Source organism: Pseudophryne corroboree, chromosome 9 (genome assembly GCF_028390025.1).
Source record: "Pseudophryne corroboree isolate aPseCor3 chromosome 9, aPseCor3.hap2, whole genome shotgun sequence".
NCBI lineage: Eukaryota > Metazoa > Chordata > Amphibia > Anura > Myobatrachidae > Pseudophryne > Pseudophryne corroboree.
Genome location: NC_086452.1, coordinates 218633687 through 218647837, shown reverse-complemented (window position 1 = coordinate 218647837; position 14151 = coordinate 218633687). Strand labels below are relative to the sequence as shown.

At 41.9% G+C, this 14151-nt stretch overlaps 1 protein-coding gene across 2 annotated transcripts in view; it reads left to right on the top strand.

Moving 5' to 3' along the window:
• The window catches only part of DENND1B (DENN domain containing 1B), a 505665-nt gene that overhangs the window by 381575 nt on the left and 109939 nt on the right, over nucleotides 1–14151 (top strand). For both annotated transcript variants that reach the window (XM_063940123.1, XM_063940124.1), the window contains one exon: nucleotides 1694–1794. In XM_063940123.1, the coding sequence (XP_063796193.1) occupies nucleotides 1694–1794 (101 nt within the window). The remainder of the gene's footprint in view (nucleotides 1–1693; nucleotides 1795–14151) is intronic.

Below are 14151 nucleotides of genomic sequence, written 5' to 3'. Positions count from 1 at the left end.
AACTCAGCTAGTCGGGCCCTGCATCCCATCACAAGCCCAATTATCCATGTTCCGTAGCCGCCAGAATCCGTACAGCATTTCAGAGAGATTATCTTTCCTGTTTTATATCAGTTCATGTATAGGTGCCTACTGCAGTATGGATGTGGGATTAGACAATAGTATACTAATAGTAGATATGAGTGCATATGTCAGTCATCGTGTACTTGCTCAGAATAATAGATAGATAGATTTTCCAGTCAGGAGTGCCCACCACCAGTGTTATCTGTAGTAGTTTATTTGCACATAAACAGTGTGTGTATGTATGTACTGTAGGATACAATGCATTAAAATAAAGTTTCACATAACCACTAACATTTCAGTATATGTTTATGCTGCTAAAAGATCATAATATGTGTGATAATTGAAAACTGATATATTTATTGCGTTTCGATTTCTTGCATGTATAAACATTTAACATATATGGAAGTTGTTGAATTTGATGCAAAAACTGCTAATTTGCACATATTTTATAAACAAATTTTATAGAGCCATCATGACTAGATGAAAATATTTTATACATCTTCACAGTTTATCAGGAAGATGAACAGGCCAGGATTGATTTATTCTCATGGATTCTACAGGTTTGACTAATATGTATCAGAGTCCTTTGACTGGGGACAGAAATGTAATGCGAGTCACATTGGTTAACATTCGGTGTTTGTCAATCACAAGTTTAGGGTCTTATAAGTGTATAGTATAACAATCATTGTAAAAAAAAAAGTAGGAGAGCAGGTTTAAATAAATATATGTCCCCTCAGTTCCTATGTCCATTGTCTTGTTTTATGAGTCACTTATATAAACAATCAAATGTAACTACTAAGAGAGTACAGTACATGTTCTTCTGCTTTTAAGCATTGTCTACTCCATATATTATTGCCATACAGTATTTTACAAATGTTGCATTTCCGCTTCATGGTCGTGTTTGGTGCATTAAATCTTCTACAAATGAACATGAAATGTAACGTGACTCACATGGAATGCCCCATATATACAGTGTATGTGTGTATGTATGTATATGTGTATATATATATATATATATATATATATATATATACACACACACACACACACACACAGTACTGTGCAAAAGTTTTAGGCAGGTGTGGAAAAATGCTGCAAAGATAGAATGCTTTAAAAAATAGAAGTATTAACAGGTTTTTTTTAGCAATTAAAATGCAGAGTGAATGATCAGAAGAGGAATCTAAATCAAATCATTATTCCAGTATTTAAATCAAATCACTCTTTGCCTTCAAAACAGCATCAATTCTTTTAGGTACACTTGCACACAGTTTTTGAAGGAACTTGGCAAGGAGGTTGTTCTAAACATCTTGGAGAACTAACCCCAGATCTTCTGTGGATGTACAGTAGGCTTTTGTGGATGTAGGCTTGCTCAAATCTTTCTGTCTCTTCATGTAATCCCCAGACAAACTCAATGATGTTGAGATCCGGGCTTTGTAGCAGCCATATCATCACTTCCAGGACTCCAGCACTCTAATGCTATTTTCAGAGCAAAAAAGCTATCATTTGTCTGGGCGCTGCATAAATAATTGTGAAAATTGATGTTGATGTGACCAGCTCCAAAGCTGTAGGGGTTTAGTTGTTGCTTGTATGTTTTATAATAGTGCTATATTAAGTCATGATATCTGTCTTACAGTTAACTGCCTGTGTTCATGCATCTGCATCTCTGCTGTATCCCATGTATTGGCAGCACATTTACATCCCTGTTCTTCCTCCACACCTACTGGACTACTGTTGGTGAGTACTTTGTGGTTTCTCTTATTGAAGTTTGTATAAACAATGAAAGTATGCATTACAGTAACAGTCTAGTGAGTAGATCTGTTAGGTGGAGCTGTATATTATTTGTTTACACCTATGCATTTGCTAATGGTCCATGTCCTGAGGGTCAGAGGACTTTATGTATGAAGCAGCGGCTTGCTTCCCAGCAGGTTGGAGGTAAAAATATAAAACTACGCTCACAGTTAAATTTAAATCTCCAACCATAAATAAGGAAAAAGCAGTCCTGACACAACTGCAGCAACACCAAATGACTCAACCCAAAATGCCACTCAGACCTCCCACTACTTCTCCAAAATTTCCAAACTTGCCTCTTAACCCTATTTACCATAAAATGCCTGACACGTGCCCTTAGATCTGACATGTACTCCAATACTACTCCACATACCACCCTGACCTGACCTCCCAGCATGCCCTCACTCATTTGATACTCTATAGCGGTGGAGGGGAGAGCATGTGGTACAGAATACACTGCACTCTCTCCTCCTTACTTCCTACGTCCTTAGATTGGACTTGCAGTGTGGCCTCCTTGCAGGGGATCTGTTTTTGGTAAGATTAATACAGAGGACACGTGGACACCCGCTCAGGTTGGAGGAGAGGAGATTTCGCACACAGAGACGTAAAGGTTTCTTCACAGTAAGGACAATACGTGTTTGGAATTCCCTGCCTGAGAGAGTAGTAATGGCGGACTCGGTCAACACTTTTAAGAATGGGCTAGATAGGTGCCTAATTGATAAGGATATACAGGGTTATGGTGCATAGTCACGCACTATAGTTATTAAAAAAAGAAAAAAAAGGAATAAACACAACGGCCGACATTAGCAACAGACTACGTTAGTCCTAAAAATAATACAGCGTTCGAGACCACAAATTATCTTTTTTCAACCTCAACAACTGTTACTATGAGTACAGGTACCTAAAATTTGGAAACGTAAATGATTTTACTGTAGAGGCAACCATGCTCCATTTTCAGGCCTATGGCACAAACATAACTACAGTGATAGGCCATTTGATAGAGAGATTCTTTCAGATGTGGCACTTCATACTGTAGGTAAAAATATTGCTTGGCAAATATCAGTAGAATTCTTGGTTCTTAATAATAGGATAATTACTATTTCAGGGTGGTCTGTTACATGCGGGTGGTCTGTTTTTCTGTAATGGCCACAGAAAATGATGTGTTGGCACTGCAGCTTTGATAATTACTCTTGCACAAAGATGAATTGTTCTGAAGGGTTTTGAAAGCTGCAGTTTTGCCTAGAACTGTCTTATATCTTCTCAATATTACTTAATTTGGATAAGTCAGCAGCCTAGGGAGTTTGTATCGGCTCCTTTTCCGTGACTTATTATTTCTCTAATTAAATTTGGGACATGCCAGTGACAGTCAGAAAATAAGTTTCTGGTGGTGCTGAGAGAAGACACAAAGCACTATGTCTTCAGACAAATAGGAAGTTGCAGGCCCTTCTATATTATATTCCACAGTTGAAAGGGGGTTCCATAGATCCAACTTTCCATTCTAAAAGCAAGTCTAACTAATGATCATTAAAAATAATTATAGAACAGTAAGCTATCGTTTACTCAAATATAGTGTAGAAACATTTTGCGTTTTGTCAGGATGTGGCAGATGTCAAGTAAAGAGACCTTCGTACAGTCACATGTATTATTGTTTGTGTTACAGAGCTAAGCTAGATATCTGAAATATCTGCTGTGCATTAGCTAGCATTATACAGCGAACTGACAAAGATGAGCACCACCCAATACAGAGTATGTTTAGGTTGGAGTTCAAGAAATGTATCTAAAATGAATACAGCAGAAATTCTCTATATTGACCACATGATCTCAAGCGCAGTTTTGTAACATTGTGGAAGCCTTCTATAGAAGAGAACTAAACAGTAGGTCCAGGTTGTCTCCGGCCATATGCCTGAAGTAAATTCCATAAACTTGGGTGTGTACTCTCCTCACACATACTGGGATAACACTAAGAATGCCAAATTGATTTCTCACAAATATTTAAAATGCCCGCTCTAATATATATTGTAAATGCCTGCACCTCTTATTACCATATCCTATGAATGTGCACTATACATCGCAAAACACTGCATCCCATAAGAGAAAACAATATGCCCACATATTATCTGAGTTCCAAAGCTCATTGATGTATATATTTGTTATTAAAAAGGATATGGATTCAATATATATTACAAAGTACAGTATACCTATAGTTACAACTCATACAGTAAGCAGTTAATACATAAGGTTACATACAGTTACATGCCAGCGATACAATACCATTATCCTTAAGTTATATAGATTCGTCTTTCCATATCACTCTCTCTCTCTCTCTGTAAAGTAATGCTGGGACTCCATCTTCATCTGAGACCAAAAAGCAAGTAACTCTGAGACCAAAAGAAACAGGAACTACCTTCCTGTGTGACCAGCAAAATGTGTTAACTAGTTTCTGGGGGAGGGGTTCATGATGAGTAGCTATTCTCTTTGTATATGCTGATCAGATTCAGCCTTGAAGACATCCAAAGGGGCTGGCCTGAGTTTCCTGTTCATTACCTGTTTGGAGCTTCTATTGTTCTAATAGAAGTGATTTTAGCTTTTATACATGTAATCATAATTATCCGCTGCAATGTCCCACAACTTAATAACAAGTATCAAATTAATCTACACACCAATCTGGTTCCGTTCAAATAATACACATTCATGACATTAATTCATTAGGTAATTTTAAATCATGATGTCTGACGCTTGATATTATTATAATTATGTACTGTATGAAATAAGTGTCGAATCCATCTCTGTGGCATGTCCGTGTAAATGCGTGTGTTACCATATATGGCTGTGCTCGCTGCGTGTATTTGCAAGTATAGCGACTTAAATGTGTGTAGTTTGTATGTAATATTTTGACTTCGACAGTCCACCCTTTGGCAGTAAACAATAACTGCCATCAATTATTAACATAAGAAAAAAATATTTCATACCATAATCGGTGACCTAGACACAAGTATGTATGCATTTCGCAAATCAGACACTTGACTATATTTGGGGAAGACAGGGAGGAGGACGAGACATCCTATATATGCACTCGGCGGTCACGGGACCACTGGTTGGGTGTGGGACAACATTCAACCTATAGAGTATGCTGGGACAGTGCTTTGGCCTATAATGTCTGATTTGCGACGAACATTTCACACATACATGTACCTACGTCTTTGTACACTGATGTTTGGATTCAATTGAGGTTCTGCTGGGTAGATGAAGAAGACACAAACAAATTGTGACAGTGACATATAAAATTTTCATGATCTACATATTCCTATCATTTTCTGTGTTTCCATTTCTGGAACGTATGCTAGGTCTGTTTAATCATTGAACAAGGGTTATAAGTAGTGTCCTTCCTAAATAACATAAACCTTCGGAGTTCGGGGAGAGCCACTCATAAACTTTTCTCTTACGTCCTAGTGGATGCTGGGGACTCCGTAAGGACCATGGGGAATAGACTGGCTCCGCAGGAGACATGGGCACTTTAAGAAAGAATTTAGATTCTGGTGTGCTCTGGCTCCTCCCTCTATGTCCCTCCTCCAGACCTCAGTTTGAATCTGTGCCCGGACGAGCTGGGTGCTGTTTAGTGAGCTCTCCTGAGCTTGCAATAAGAAAATATTTTGTTAGGTTTTTTTTATTTTCAGGGAGCTCTGCTGGCAACAGACTCCCTGCATTATGGGACTGAGGGGAGAGAAGCAGCCCTACTCTCTGCAGATAGGTCCTGCTTCTTAGGCTACTGGACACCATTAGCTCCAGAGGGATCGTACACAGGATCTCACCCTCGTCGTCCGATCCCAGAGCCGCGCCGCCGTCCCCCTCGCAGAGCCGGAAGACAGAAACCGGGTGAAAGAAGCAAGAAGACTTCGAAATCGGCGGTAGAAGACTCCAGTCTTCACTGAGGTAGCGCACAGCACTGCAGCTGTGCGCCATTGCTCCCACACTACACCCACATACTCCGGTCACTGTAAGGGTGCAGGGCGCACGGGGGGGGCACCCTGGGCAGCAGTTAGAGACTTCTTTGGCAAAAGTTTGCATATATACAGTTGGGCACTGTATATATGTATGAGCCCCCGCCAAAAATTGTACATGAAAGCGGGACAGAAGCCCGCCGTCGAGGGGGCGGGGCTTCTTCCTCAGCACTCACCAGCGCCATGTTTTTTCTCCACAGCACCGCTGAGAGGAAGCTCCCCAGCCTCTCCCCTTCAGTTACACGGTAGAAGAGGGTAAAAAGAGAGGGGGGGCACATAATTAGGCGCAAAAATCAATATAAACAGCAGCTACTGGGTTAACATTAAGTTACTGTGTTATTCCTGGGTTAATAGTGCTGGGGTGTGTGCTGGCATACTCTCTCTCTGTCTCTCCAAAGGGCCTTATGGGGGAATTGTCTTCAGATGAGCATTCCCTGAGTGTGCGGTGTGTCGGTACGTGTGTGTCGACATGTCTGAGGTAAAAGGCTCCCCTAAGGAGGAGATGGAGCAAATATGTGTGTGAGAGGGTGTCTCCGTCGACAACGCCGACACCTGTTTGGATATGTGTAATTAAGTGCTAAGGTGAATTTATTGCACAAAAGATTAGAGAACAGACAGGGAATCTACCCATGTATGTCCCTATGTCGCAGAGACCTTCAGAGTCTCTCAATGATCACTATCCAAAATAATAGACACTGATATCGACACGGAGTCTGACTCCAGTGTCGACTACGATAATGCAAAGTTACAGCCAAAATGGCAGAAAAGTTTTCAATATATGATTATTGTAATAAAAGATGATTTGCATATCACTGATGACTCATATGTCCCTGACACAAGGGTACACATGTTTAAGGGGAAGAAAGCTGAGGTAAATTTCCCTCCTCTCATGATGAAAAAGAGCGGGAATCTCCAGACAAGAGACTGCAGTTTCCCACAAAGAATTCTCAGGGAGTATCCTTTCCCCACTAGGGCCAGGATACGGTGGTAATCTTCCCCTAGGGTGTCTCGTTTGCCCAAAAGGTAGCCCTGACGTAATAGCTATCCTCAGGGATCCTGCAGATAGCATGCACATTCTGGTACACTACTCAGACCGGAGATTGTGTCGGCATGGGTTTATAGCGCTGTGGCAGCGTGGACAGGTACCTTATCAGCAGAGATTGAGACCCTAGTATGTATATATATATATGTATAGATATATATATTAAAGATATATATATATATATATATATATATAGAATTGGAGACTACGGCGCTTGGGTGCAGTTTATGTGGTAGTTATACACAGACTATACAGTAAAAATGTTGTTTAAAAATATGATAAAACGTAATGAATATAATAGAGAAGAAACGTGAAGTAAGAGCCCCTATTTCATATAAAAGCACTTCTCAATAAGTTATCAGAGCGGCAGCTTGTAATGCATATAGATATGCTTGGCGTGCATATAGAATTTGTTGCAAGAATTGGTGAAAACAAGCGCCCAAGAGTGTGATTCTTAAAATCAGGGGAAATGAAGGTGTAGAGGAACGGATGATAAGGATCGGTTTAAAACACTTATCTGGTAGGTAGAGACTTGACTCAAGCAGTACTCTTTTTGTGGATTAGGAACATGCGGATAAAACAGAAGAAAACTAACATAGTGTGTACCATTTATGTTACGTATTATGTTGCTGCTTAGTTTCACAGGCCTAATTAGGGAACTAGCTTATTCCCACAAAATATAAATTTGTAGCCTGAGCAGTGTATATATTAAAAATACAAAGAATTTAATAACATAATCACATAAAAACACACATAAAATAGCTGTATAACATGCGTACAGAATAAAAAAATTATATCAGGCTTATCTGTCCATGTAAATGACTGAAATGCATGCGTACAGGATTTAAAATTGTTATAGGCTTATCTGTCCATAGAGAGGAGATGTCTGCAGGTATTCCCAACGCGTTTCGTCCGTCAGCAACAGGACTTCATCAAGGGGATGACCACACTGAGCAAGTTTTGCTCTATTTATGCCCAAAGGAGGAAATTAGTAATGACATCACTTCCTGTGATTGTCATTAATTTGTTGGAGGAAAAACAATATATCTATAATCTAATTTGCACTCAAAACAGTGGTAATTAGATAAAAATATAATTAGAGTAAGAAAGAACCGAAAATTGTATAAAAAACATGAATGGAAAGTGTATTAACAACTATTGCCGTCGGAAATGGTGGTGGAACGCATGTGGAACGCATGCGTCATTTCCGGCCGGCGCTGTGTACTTCTGTATAGTGAAATAATATCCACTATAAAAGGAGTGGAATAAGGAAGCAGAACGGGAGGTGATGTGAACCAGTGTAGTGTGTTAAAACAAGTGGGGAAGAAGAGAAGGAGAATAGCGGTGACGCGCACCGCCATAGCGATTACGTCGCATCCGTGGGAAACACGGAAGTGGGTGCATCAGGGAGGTGGAACGCACCGCCATTAAGTGAGAAGGAGAATGAGACTTAGCGGTGAAACGCACCGCCATACCAATGACGTCACTTCCGTATGAAATGCGGAAGTGAGAGACGTGCTTGTTAATTGTGGTGGAACGCACCGCAATTAACTACCGGTGTTGTTTATAGCGCTGTGGAGCGCATAGCCGAGAGTGAAGAATACATCCTAAATAGAATGTAATTAGTGAGACCGTTAAAGTTAGCCAATTAATCTTGTGTTGTGGTTTACTTAAGGTGCAAAGTGTCATAGATTATATGTATGTATATATACACATACATGTATATATATGTAAATATATAAATACATATCTCTCGTGAGTGATGAGGATTTAAAGTGACAGTGCCCTGGGATATAACATTAAATTTAAAGTGGCAGTGCTGTAAATAGTATTAATTTATTTTGAGTGCAGATGGATTTTATTAAAAATAATTATTAAAAATTATGTATGATATATATGTAAAATCTGGACTCATTTTTTCTTCTTAATAAAAAATTCGATACAGTCGTATGGATTCATTCTTTCTTAGTCGTTCAAAAATGTCCATAGTTTAGATGTGTCCTTAAGGTCAGTTTTGTAGATCGCTTGTGGACGTCTTGTGATACTTCTCATATTTGTTTTTAGTATCGTCCAATGAAAAATTTAGCTGGAAAAGACCATAAAAATGGCTTATGATTTAAAGCCTTGACTAAATGTAAATACAAAGAAATATATAACAAGAAACCAATTTCTTACTTAATTATATATCAAGGAGAAAATGAATAGAAAAGGAGATAAAAGGTGATAAAAGAATGTGTGGGGAATGAAGCATCAAAGAAAAGGGGCAATTTCAAACGCCTCATTCAATCCTAATGGGGATAAGGTCTTGAGTTCATATATCCAGAACATTTCCCGTCTCGACAACTTATTTAGGATTTTTGCCCAAAAGGTAGCCCTGACGTAATAGCTATCCTCAGGGATCCTGCAGATAGCATGCACATTCTGGTACACTACTCAGACCGGCGATTGTGTCGGCATGGGTTTATAGCGCTGTGGCAGCGTGGACAGGTACCTTATCAGCAGAGATTGAGACCCTAGTATGTATATATATATGTATAGATATATATATTAAAGATATATATATATATATATATATATAAAACATACCCAAAGAGACATGAGTCTACTGGGTCCTAGAGTCAAAGCTATGTCGATTTCTGCTTGACGTGTCCTGTAGAATATGCAATGGACAGATGATGCCGACTTAAGAGGCATATGGAAGGCTGAGGATTGTGTGGAGAAGGGTTCTCGGACCTGGTCTCCACAGCTATAGCTGGTAATTCTGATATTTTTCCTTATATTCCTGCACAGCCTAGGAAAGCACGACATTATCAAATGCAGCCTTTCGAATAAAGAAACAAGAAAGTCCGAGGTGCGTCCTTTCTTGCCAGAGGCGGGGGCAGAGGAAAGAAGCTGCACAACACAGCTAGTTCCCATGAACAGAAGTCCTCCCCGGCCTCTACAAAATCCACCGCATGTCGCTGGGGCTCCACAGGCGGAGCAAGGCCCGGTGGGGGCACGCCTTCGTAAGTTCAGCAACAAGTGGGTTCACTCCCTGTTAGATCCCTGGGCAATAGATATTGTGTCTCAGGGATACAAGCTGGACTTTGAGCCCTGCCGGCTTCCCCCCACGAGAGGGAAACAGTGTTAACTGCAATTCACAAATTGTATCTTCAACAGGTGGTTGTCAAGGTTCCCCTCCTTCACAAGGAGGGGGTTATTATTCGACCATGTTGTAGTCCCGAAACCGGACAGTTCGGTCAGACCCATATTGAATTTAAAATCCCTGAACATATACCTGAAAAGGTTCAAGTTCAAGATGGAATCGCTAAGAGCGGTCGATTTTATGGTGACTCTGGACATAAAGGATGCATACCTTCATGTCCCCATTTATCCACCTCATCAGGCGTACCTCAGAATTGCGGTACGGGATTGTCATTACCAATTTCAGACGTTGCCGTTTGGTCTCTCCACGGCCCCGAGAATCTTCACCAAGGTAATGGCGGAAATGATGGTGCTCCTGCGGAAGCAAGGTGTCACTATTATCCCGTACTTGGACGATCTCCTCATAAAAGCGAGATCAAGAGAGCAGTTGCTGAACAGCGTATCACTTTCTCTGGAAGTGTAACAGCAACACGGCTGGATTCTATATATATATCCCAAAGTCGCAGTTGGTTCCTACAGCTCATCTACCTCTCCTAGGCATGATCCTAGACACAGACCAGAAAAGGGTTTATCTCCCGATAGAGAGAGCTCAGGAGCTCATGACACTGGTCAGGAATCTACTAAAACCAAAACAGGTGTCAGTGCATCACTGCACTCGAGTCCTGGGAAGGATGGTGGCATCATACGAGTCCATTCCCTTCGGCAGATTCCATGCGAGGACCTTCCAATGGGACTTACTGGACGAGTGGTCCGGATCACATCTTCAGATGCATCGGTTAATAACCATATCCCCCAGGGCCAGGGTGTCTCTCCTGTGGTGGCTGCAGAGTGCTCACCTTCTCGAAGGTCGCAGATTCGGCATTCAGGACTGGGTCCTGGTGACCACGGATGCAAGCCTCCGAGGGTGGGGGGCAGTCACACAGGGAACAAATTTTCAAGGGCTGTGGTCAAGTCAGGAGACTTGCCTTCACATCAACATCCTGGAACTAAGGGCCATATACAACGCCCTACGTCAAGCGGAGTGCCTGCTTCGCGACCAACCGGTTCTGATTCAGTCAGACAACATCACCGCAGTGGCTCATGTAAACCGCCAAGGCGGCACAAGGAGCAGCGTGGCGATGGCAGAAGCCACCAGAATTCTTCGCTGGGCGGAGAATCACGTAAGTGCACTGTCAGCAGTGTTCATTCCGGGAGTGGACAACTGGGAAGCAGACTTCCTCAGCAGGCACGACCTCCACCCGGGAGAGTGGGGACTTCATCAAGAAGTCTTCAAGCAGATTGCAAGTCGGTGGGAACTGCCACAGGTGGACATGATGGCATCCCGCCTCAACAAAAAGCTGCAGAGATATTGCGCCAGGTCAAGAGACCCTCAGGCGATAGCTGTGGGCGCACTGGTGACACCGTGGGTGTTGCCAGTCGGTCTATGTATTTCCTCCTCTTCCTCTCATACCCAAGGTGCTGAGAATCATAAGAAAAAGAGGAGTGAGAACAATACTCATTGTTTCGGAATGGCCAAGAAGGACTTGGTATCCAGATCTGCAAGAAATGCTCACAGAGGACCCGTGGCCTCTGCCTCTAAGACAGGACTTGTGCAACAGGGGCCCTGTCTGTTCCAAGACTTACTGCGGCTGCGTTTGACGGCATGGCGGTTGAACGCCGGATCCTAGCAGAAAAAGGCATTCCGGATGAGGTCATTCCTACGCTGATAGAGGCTAGGAAGGATGTGACGGCTCAACATTATCACCGTATATGGCGAAAATTTGTGGCTTGGTGTGAGGCAAGGAATGCCCCTACGGAGGAATTCCAGCTGGGCCGTTTCCTTCACTTCCTACAGTCGGGAGTGACTTTGGGCCTTAAATTGGGTTCCATTAAGGTTCAGATTTCGGCCTTATCCATTTTCTTTCAAAAAGAACTGGCTTCTCTGCCTGAAGTTCAGACGTTTGTAAAGGGAGTGCTGCATATTCAGCCCCCTTTTGTGCCTCCAGTGGCACCTTGGGATCTTAACGTGGTGTAGAGTTTCCTGAAATCACACTGGTTTGAACCACTCAAAACGGTGGAAGTAAAATATCTCACGTGGAAGGTGGTTATGCTATTAGCCTTGGCTTCGGCTAGGCGTGTGTCAGAATTGGCGGCTTTGTCACATAAAAGCCCTTATCTGGTTTTCCATGCGGATAGAGCAGAATTGCGGATCCGCCCACAATTTCTGCCGAAAGTGGTTTCATCCTTTTCATCCTACGAGAAATAGATTTACCGGTAAGTAAAATCTTATTTTCTTCCACATATATTAATGAGCTCTTTATCTGCAATGTGTGAATAGCCATTGTCTGACTGTTCCTGATTACCTCTGAACTCCATAACTACTAGACCTTTGATTTTTCTCTGATTTTAACAAACTGATCGGCTAATCCTGGGATCCTATAAGGAAATCACTCCTTCCTACAGAACCAGTTCCAGTCCCACACTCGACGACTCCTAAAAAACCTCGCAAAAATAGAATATCCTGAAAGAAAATGTTTGTCAGCGGGAAAGAGAGAAAAGAGGAATAGAACAAAACAACTCTGCAGTCCATTAGTGCGCTCAGGTAGTGTTCAACAGTGCCGCCTCTCAGTCTTCACGGAACAGAGTCTCTGGTGATACTTTTGCAATCTCTTTGCCTTGCTCTTTGAAGACACAGTTCACTTGGAACACACAGTTCACTTTGCTCTCCACCTTGCTCTTTGAACACACAGTTCACTTGGAACACACAGTTACCAAACTACACAAAGTCGATGAATGTGAGCAATAAACTACTTTATCACGAGTTCTCTCCGGGTCAGCGACCTTCTTGCAGTGGGACGAGTGGACCCAAATCTCTCTTTCGGCGACCTTTAGTGCTGTCAACAAATCTTGGTATGGTCCTTCCCACCTATTGTCCTTCCCACCTATTAGGCAACCTGAGCGTAAGGGCAATCACACAGTCTCTTGGTTCATAATCAATACTGTTAGCATTTGGCATACCAGCAATCAACAGTTTCAAGTTCTTTTGTCAAGTTCTCAAATGCTGGCTCATCTCAATAAGGTACTGTACTGTCACCTCATTGGTGTATTTCTGATCATTGTGCGGATCAATCATGATATGAGGTTGTCTTCCAAAAACAACCCAAAAAGACACAAATACCAAAACAAAAACAAATTTCGAAGAGGGTGATTCGTCGAGTGAAGATCTGGGAGTGGTTCCGAAGCTACATAATACTAGTGGCAGTATCTATGATCACAATAGTACAATTTCAAGCTTTGCTAAACCTTTAGGGGTACCATTATCTACACACAAATTTCTGCGCAATTTTTCTTTGCGGTAAACACAGCAGCATCCGTGGTGGCAGGAAATGCCTCTACCCAGTTTGAGAAAACATCAGTGCACACCAATACATAACAATAATTCCTAAGAGGTGTTAACTGTACAAAGTCGATTTGTATTTCCTGCAAAGATCCGTCTGCAGAAGGGATATGGGATGGCTCTGTTGGTATTGCTTTACCAATATTCTTCCTCAAGCAAGTAAGACAGGTCATTGCTCTCTTACCTGCATGAGAATAGAATCCTGGCGCACACCAGTAGGCTCTCATCAGCCTGCACATACCCTCTTTGCCTAGATGAGTCAGACCGTGTGCCACCTCAGCTAGACTTGGAAGGTATGCTCTGAGGGCTACTGGCTTACCGTGTCCACCTGCCCACAGTCCTGAGAACTCCTGGCCATACCCCTTTGTCCTCCAGACTGCCTCTTCCTGCAGGGAACACAAATTTTTGTATCTTAATTTAACTATCGTGTGTTTGCAATGTAGAGTACCATGGGCATAAATCAAAAAAAAAAGAAAAAAGAAACATCTCTAGAGGAGAGAAGGAAGAAGCAAATGAAAAAGAAAATGTCAGGTTTGCCATTCACCAACAGACATATCAGTGTCTATACAAAATTTCCCTTCACCAGTATTCCCATTCTCCACCCTTTGTGCATGACAAGGCACACTGCAGTAATACTGGTGTCATCGTGCTGTTGAGATATACTGGGTTTGGGCAGAACTCTGAAGGACATAGGCATGTGCAGTTTGAACTGTACTTGGGTCCATGTATTGTACCACCCTGTG